At 48.0% G+C, this 7,591-nt stretch overlaps 1 protein-coding gene across 8 annotated transcripts; it reads right to left on the reverse strand.

Moving 5' to 3' along the window:
- Positions 1–522: 522 nt before the first annotated feature.
- LOC116464579 (tubulin beta-8 chain-like) lies at positions 523–6,354 on the reverse strand. 8 transcript variants are annotated; one of them, XM_032147843.1, is made up of 5 exons: positions 2,645–2,701; positions 2,269–2,374; positions 2,073–2,190; positions 1,440–1,573; positions 523–1,211 (listed from the first exon to the last, which is right to left on the reverse strand). In XM_032147843.1, exons 1-5 carry the CDS (start codon positions 2,699–2,701, stop codon positions 523–525), a joined length of 1,104 nt encoding a protein of 367 aa, XP_032003734.1. The 8 variants fall into 8 exon arrangements, with proteins under 8 accessions (XP_032003734.1, XP_032003736.1, XP_032003730.1 ...); XM_032147845.1 differs by lacking the exon at positions 2,645–2,701 and adding an exon at positions 6,346–6,354 and having other exon boundaries at positions 523–1,573; XM_032147839.1 differs by lacking the exon at positions 2,073–2,190 and adding an exon at positions 1,777–1,786 and having other exon boundaries at positions 523–1,573.
- Positions 6,355–7,591: the final 1,237 nt, after the last annotated feature.

Raw genomic sequence — 7,591 nt, forward strand, 5'->3', positions numbered from 1 at the left:
TCCTACCCCGAGATGGGACTTTGGGGACATTGTCCACCAGGGTCACTGATCCCTTTTAAAATTCCAGAAACAGAGGGCCAGCTGGTCCCCTAGAAGTTTGGCACATAGGACAAGCCAAGGCTTGCCTTCAGGAACACGTTTTACACCACGTCGCTGCCCAAGGCCCAAGGCATCCCCAAGTTCATGTGACGCCTGCCTGCCACATCCGCAGCCCATGCCGACCCTTCCTGGAGCCACTGGAATGCTTGTTCCTGGGCATGTGATAAGCCCAGACAGCTTCAGCCTTGCAGGACAATTATGTGCATCTGGCAGCAGTAGCCAGAGGGCCCATAGAAAGAAGTTGGAGGTGAAACCAGATGCTATGATGATACTTTGTTAGGCAAAACCGCACGCATAAAAGTGCTTTAAAATGCAGCAGGAAGAGAGGTGAAGACACAAATGAACAACTGCATAGTGACACATGGCTGTCAGAACACAGTAAAGAATCCAAAGTTTCACAACTTTACCTAGAAAAGGAAAGTTCTAGGCCACCTCCTCCTCAGCATACTCCTCAAACTCCTCCTCCTTGGCCTTGGCATCCTGATGTTGCTGATATTCAGACACCAGGTCGTTTGTGTTGCTCTCAGCCTCAGCGAATTCAGTCTCATCCATTCCCTCGCCCGTGTACCGGTGGAGGAAGGCCTTGTGCCTGAACATTGCTGTAAACTGCTCTGAGACACTCTTGAAGAGTTCCTGGATGGCTGTATTATTCCCAATGAAGGTGGCTGACATTTTTAGCCCCTGGGGTGGGATGTCACAGATGGCTGTTTTTACGTTGTTGAAGAGCCAGTCAGCAAAGTAGCTGCTGTTCTTATTTTGAATGTTCAACATTTGTTCATCCACCTCCCTCATGGGCATGCAACCCATGAAAATGGCACCCGCCATTAGGTAGCGGCCATGACAGGGCTCACAGGCAACCATCATGTTCTTAGCATCAAACATCTGCTGAGTAAGCTCAGCCACGGTCAAGACCCAGTACTGCTGGCTGCCCCGGCTAGTCAGTGGGGCAAAGCCAGGCATGAAGAAATGCAGCCGGGGAAACAGGACCATGTTTATGGCCAGCTTCCGCAGGTCAGCATTCAGCTGGCCTGGGAAGCGCAGGCACATGGTGACCCCACAGATGGTAACAGACACCAGGTGGTTCAGGTCATCACAGGTGGATGCAGGCAGTTCTAGAGTCCTGGAACATATGTCATATAGCGCTTCATTACCTATGCAAAAGGTCTCATCCGCATTTTCTATGAGCCCGTGGACTGAAAGGATGGCATTATAGGGCTCTACCACGGTGTCTGACACCTTGGGCGAGGGCAGAATACTAAATGTGTTTATCATTCTGTCTGGATACTCCTCCCAGATCTTATTAATGAGAAGGGTACCCATCCCAGACTCAATCCCCCCACCCAGGGAGTGGGTCAGCTGGAAACCCTGCAGGCAGTCACAGCTCTCAGCCTCCTTTCTGACAACTTCCTTCACTGACTCCATCAGCTCCACGCCTTCTGTATAGTATCCCTTGGCCCAGTTGTTTCCGGCCCCACTCAGACCCGTAAGACAGTACAGCCAATCACTCGATGGCCAGGTATACGGTCATCAGTGGTCACCACCATAAGGCAAAAAGGACCAAGTGTCACAAGTGAGGCGAAAGCACCATTCGCCCTGCAGGTGGAGCAAATGAAATCCCCTCCCCAAGAGTTGCAGGACAGCAGCTTCCCCTGTTAGGAATTAAGTCAGGAGTCAAACCTGAGACAGGCTAAGAGACCTCGCTGCAGGCGGCTCCTGCTCATTTTCAGGGAAGGCGTAGTCATGGCCCCAGCCCAGCTCCCTGCAGGGAGTTTACATCAGTAGCTCCTCACCTTGAGGAGATACCTGGGCCTTCCTCCGAAAGCCAGCCTAGAAGTGACAGATTGAGCGACTCAACTCAGAGGATAGGAGGTGTTCAGGGGCCCGGGCTCCACAGTTCCCACAGCGATGACCTTGGGGTACTCCTAGACTTTGAGCTGCCCTGGCTAAGAAGCTGCACCCCAGTCCTCCACGGCAGCTCACCGAAGATGAAGTTGTCTGGCCTGAAGATCTGCCCGAAGGGCCCCGAGCGCACATAGTCCATGGTGCCCGTCTCCAGATCCACGAGCACAGCGCGGGGCACGTACCTGCCACCTGAGTGGGGCGGGAAGGCATAAGTGAGGGGAGGGCCGCGTTCCCAGGAGGGCGGTGGGGGAAGGACGGGGGTCTCGCCGCTGGCCTCGTAGTACACATTGATGCGCTCCAGCTGCAGGTGGCTGTCCCCGTGGTAGGTGCCAGCGGAGTCTATGGCATGCTCATCAGAGATCACCTCCCAGAACTGCCAGAGACGGGAGGGGCCAGACAGGCTAAGGCTGAGTCACGGAGGCGCCCCTGCCCCTCTCCCACCCCCACCCTCATCCGCATCCTCATCCCTAGGCTGCCGTGTCCCTGGGGTCCACCCTGGCCACCTCGCCAGCCGCCCAGTTCCACCGGGTAACCGGCAGGGATCCCAAGGACCGCAATGCAGGGGCGCCACCCCGCCACTGCCAAAACTTTCTCTGGCCACCCGGCAGGCCCAGGCTGGGCCCTCAGAGCCCCGGCTGACAACCTTGGTGCCAATCTGGTTCCCGCATTGCCCGGTCTGCGTGAGCACAATCTCCCTCATGGCCAAGGCAAGATTAGGGCAGCAGGAGAAACACGAGGAGGAGCAGACGGGCAGCTAACCAGCCTGCCTTCCATCAATGCTGAAATAGCCCCGCATCCCCCTCCCTCAGCCTCGAATTGGGCTCCCAGAATAAGTAACAGCTTTACTTCCACACAAGTGTACCCACCTGTGAATCCCTTGGCGGTGAACATCTGTTGGAGAGCTCAGGTGTCCTTGCTGTGGTCCTTTCCACGTTGGGGAAAGCTGCTCAGCTGGAGAACTTCCTTCCACGTCTTTAATAAGACTAGATCCCTAGCTGAGCTGAAACTGAATTTTCCTCCCATGTGGCAGGGGAAGACTCTTGCTTCCATATTCCCAGAGTGCCTTTGCACCTGTCCTAGATTGATGATACTTTTTTTAATTGATGAGTCTTTTCATCTATTAGAGCTGTGGTTAGGAAAGGCCTTCCGTATGTTAACTCAACAGGACTTAATTATAAGTTTTACTTTGGAGCAGTTCAAACCTGCAGTAAGCTATGAGTGTTAGAGATAGTCAGGCCTCTGATTTAGCGAGAGTCTTCTTTAGAGTAGGATTAGCCCTTTCACCTTTCCAGAGGACTGCGGTCTCCACACAGAGTGAAGGTAATATTGAATTCTTAAAGCTGAGGGTAGGTGTTGGGATAGGCCTGCTGTGAAATATGGGCCATTGTCACTTTGCAGGCTTTTAGATTACCCAAACTGAGGAGTTATTTCTTCTGGTAAACGCTTTTCAGATGGGGTGGGGAATGCCTCGATCTAACCAGTGAAGGTATCAGTAAGCATTAGCAAATATTTGAATCTCCTGCAGAAAGACATCTGGTTAAATTAGAGTTGCCAGTTCTCACCTGGATAGGTTCCTCAATTTTGGACAGGTTTAACTGGAGGAGAAAATTGCTGGCCATTTGGGTCATGTCAGGCACAGAGCTCACAGGGCTGAGTCACCTGTTTTAGTGTCTTGAAAAGATTTACCCCATAAACAAATGAGACATTAACAGAAACAAAGAATCCCTTCTAGGGTGAAAAGAATCATGAAAGTGCTGAATTATATTCCTGTGATTGGTACTTGGCATTAGTAATTTATTACCATCATTCAGCCAGCCAGAGGGGCCCTCGACTGAAATGCAATCCCTGGCCAATTTTTGTTCTTCTTCAGAGTGTTCTGGCCCAGTTCTACGTATGCTGACCAGCAGGCCCATAAGCTTCAGTGGCCCTTTTAGTGCAGGGGCCTTGGCTCCGACATCTACAACGGCATTTCCTTTTACAAGGTCAGTCTCTCTTTTGATGTCCTCTGCAATTAATTATACTCACTTTTTGGTAGCAAAGCAGCATTCTAACAAGCTCAAAATCTGAATGATGTTGTATGGAAAAGCCCTTGGGGGTCAGGAGTCCCTACACATTCCAAATTGCAGCATAAGAATGAAGCACTAAAAAATCATACTTGGAATCAGCATAAATGTTAACTTTTAAATCCTTTCCCAAATGCAGGGGCTGAATAAGTTCAATTAACTCAGCTTTTTGAGCTGAAGTCGAGGCCAGCAAGGCTTGTGCCTTGATTCTCTTATGCTGACTACTAACAGCATATCTAGCCCTCCTATTTTCCTGATGCATAAAACAACTTGCATCTTTTAACCACTCTTCCTTGGGATGGTGAAGGGGCTCATCTCTCTTAAGTCTGGCCTGCTAGAATCAATTTGTTTCATAACCTGTGACATGCTTTGGCTGTGTCCCCAGTCAAATCTTATCTTGAATTGTAGCTCCCATAATTCCTATATACCATGGGAGGGACCCAGTGGGAGGTAATTGAATCGGGGGATGGGTCTTTCCCATGCTGTTCTTGTGACAGCGAATAAGCCTCATGAGATCTGATAGTTTATTTATTTATTTATTTTTGAGACATAGTCTTGCTCTGTTGCTCAGGCTGGAGTGCATTATCATGATCTTGGCTCACTGCAACCTCTGATTCCTGGGTTCAAGCGATTCTCCTGTCTCAGCCTCCCGAGTAGCTGGGATCACAGGCACCTACCACCATGCCTGTCTAATTTTTGTACTTTTAGTATAGACAGGGTTTCCCCATGTTGGCCAGGCTGGCCTCGATCTCCTCACCTCAGTTCATCCACTGCCTTGGCCTCCCAAAGTACTGGGATTACAGCTGATGGTTTTATAAAGGGGAGTTTCCCTGCACAAGCTCTTTTGCCTGCTGCCCATGTAAGAGATGTGACTTTGTTCCTCATTTGCCTTCTGCCATGAGTTTGAGGCCTCCCCCACGATGTGGAACTGTAAGTCAATTAAACCTCTTTTCTTTATAAATTACCCAGCCTCAGATATGTCTTTATTAGCAGCATGAGAACAGACTAATACAACCTGTATGCCATAAAGGCTAGAAGCACCTGTGGACTCTGGCAGATAAGTAGCTGGGTTTATGGTTTGGCAGTCTTTGAGGGTTATGTCTGGAGTGTCTAGTAATAAGGTTTGATACTTTCATAAATGTTATCCTATCATCCACTGCTGCCCTTTAGCTTCTAGAGCCACCTTCCCTTGGTGTGGGGTCAAAAACCTGTAGGTGCTGTTCTAAAGTTAGTTTATTAGCTTTGCCTACTAGAAAAGTGGTAGCAGCAATAGCTCTAAGACATCAAGGCAACCCTGAGACCACCTGGTCTATCTGCTTAGAAAATTAGGCTACTGGCCTTGGAATGTCCCCCAGTTTTGGAACAAGATTACCCAAGGCCTTTGCCTTGCTTTTTGGCCACATAAAGAAAAACTGGTTCATCCAACTTGGGCACTACCATGGCTGCAGCAGAGCCCAATTTCTCCTTGAGAGTATTGAAGGTTTGCTTGCAGATCTGATTACATTCTAGGAGCTCTAAATCTTTCCCTTTAGTGTATCATATAAAGGCTTGGCTACATGCCCAAATCTGGGCACCCATAAGCAGCAGTACCCAGCCATCTCCTAAAAAAACTCACAGTCATTTGTTGGACTGGGACCCCTGGATGACTAAAATAACTTTTTTATCTTCTAGGGATGTTGATCACTTCCAGAGAATAAGACAGATTCCAAATATTTACGTCTTTCAGTCAAAATCTGAGCCCTGTGTGGTGATGCCCTATATCTGCAAGTTCCCAGGAAATTTACCAACTTAATAGCATTATTATGAATCTTCTTTAGTTGGGCTAGCAATGAGCAAGTCACCTATATACTGAATAATTGTGTCCCTTTCCAATTGTAGATTTCTTAAGTCCTTAGCTAGGGCATTTTCAAATAAGTGGGGGCTATCACAGAACCCTTCAGAGATGACTGTCCAGGTTAGTTTTGAGGATGAATGCATATCTGGAACAGTCCATTCAAAGGCAAACATATTATGAATCTGGATGCATTGAGATCCAGAAAAGTGCCTCTTTCAGATTTAAGAATGTAAAGTAGCTTGCATCCCCTGGGACTTGGTAAGAATTGGGGAAAATGAGGTGTATGGAGACAACTGCATTTCTTAATGTTCTAAGGGTTCTGACAAATCTGTACTTGCCATTAGGCTTTTTATCTGGTAACATGCGAATATTGTAAGGAGACTTTCATGGCCTTCATAACTCATATGGCAAGAATTTGGCAATAAGGGGTTGAATTTCCCCTGATGCTTCTTGCCTTAAAATGTATTGCCTCTTCTGAGGGAGAAGAGCGCTAGGCTGAAGTTGGATTTGAATGGGGGAGGTGTTTAGTGCGTTTCCCAGAGCCTGTGTGGCCCAAACCTCAAGATTTACTTGAGACGACACCTCCGGGGGTAAATGTGACAACTCATTCTTAACTTCTTTTTTACTCTGAGAGTTCAGGAACAAAAGTAATACTTTCTATGCTTTATGATCTGTGAAGGTGACCATGACTTTGTCTCCTGAGTCAATAAACCTCTCCCCAGTAAGAGGTCAGGAAACCAGACAGTACTAAAAAGGCAGGCGAGAAACCTAGAGGCCCTGGAAGACAACTTAGAAGATATGAAAAGGAGTGTTTTCGGGCTTGCCCATCATGAGAAGACAGGAGCCCATTGTACTGAATCAGGACAGAGTAATCTGCTCCCATGCCTAATACGAAGTTAATAGTCCTACCTGCTACTTCAAGAGTCACCTGAGCCTCCTCCATCTCTCGATAGCTAATAGTCCAATGGAACCTGAGGCAGGAAGTATCAGACTCTCCCACTTTTGAGTCGCTGGACTCTCATGATGGTTCCCTTGGAAGCACAATGCATCTCCTTTGGCAGTGGCCAACCTTCTTACAGAAGGCACATTGATTTATATCCAAGACACAGTGGCCCAGAGGCACAGACTGGGACTTTCACCTTCTCACTTCCTCTGTGAGGGCCAGGGGTTAAGGGGCTGCCTCTGAAGTGGTGGAGAGCACAAGGCTGAAGCTAGAAGCTGGGCCTCTTGGAGGATTTGTTTTATTTTATGTTTTCTCTGCCCTACTCCTGTGATGGAAAACTGCAAAATCCAAGTCTAAAATCTGATCCATGGGAGACCGGAAGCCTAAGGCTGCTTTTGGCAGCTTCCTATGGATATCAGAAGCAGACCGGGCTATAAAATAAACTTAGAAATGCCTGTCCCTTCTTGGAGTCAGGGTCAGTGTTGGTGTATTTCCTCAAGGTCTAAATTATCCACCCTTGTAATAAGGCCAGGTTTTCATCTTTTCTCTGAGTAATTTTCCAGACTTTATAAAAATTAAAAAGCCTTATCACACTTTTTTTTATTCCTTCAAGGAGTCAAATGATCATAATTTTTTCTCTCTATATCCCACTTTCTTCCTAATTAATTTGTCTTTTCTAGATTCTAGTCCTTTGGGCCCTAGTCAGGCACTGCTCTGCCTCCTACTTGATAGGTGTCATGCCCCTGGTTG

Source organism: Hylobates moloch, unplaced genomic scaffold (genome assembly GCF_009828535.3).
Source record: "Hylobates moloch isolate HMO894 unplaced genomic scaffold, HMol_V3 SCAFFOLD_1052, whole genome shotgun sequence".
Taxonomy (NCBI): domain Eukaryota; kingdom Metazoa; phylum Chordata; class Mammalia; order Primates; family Hylobatidae; genus Hylobates; species Hylobates moloch.

Bases quoted from the DNA above. Each gene is read 5' to 3' on its own strand.
- LOC116464579 (XM_032147837.1), bottom strand. From the start codon at position 2,701: ATGAGGGAGATTGTGCTCACGCAGACCGGGCAATGCGGGAACCAGATT. The intron at 2,375-2,644 runs GTTGTCAGCCGG...CGTCTCTGGCAG, and splicing joins GGAACCAGATTGGCACCAAG to TTCTGGGAGGTGATCTCTGA. The intron at 1,574-2,072 runs GCCGTGGAGGAC...TACGGGTCTGAG, and splicing joins AACTTCATCTTCGGTGAGCT to TGGGGCCGGAAACAACTGGG.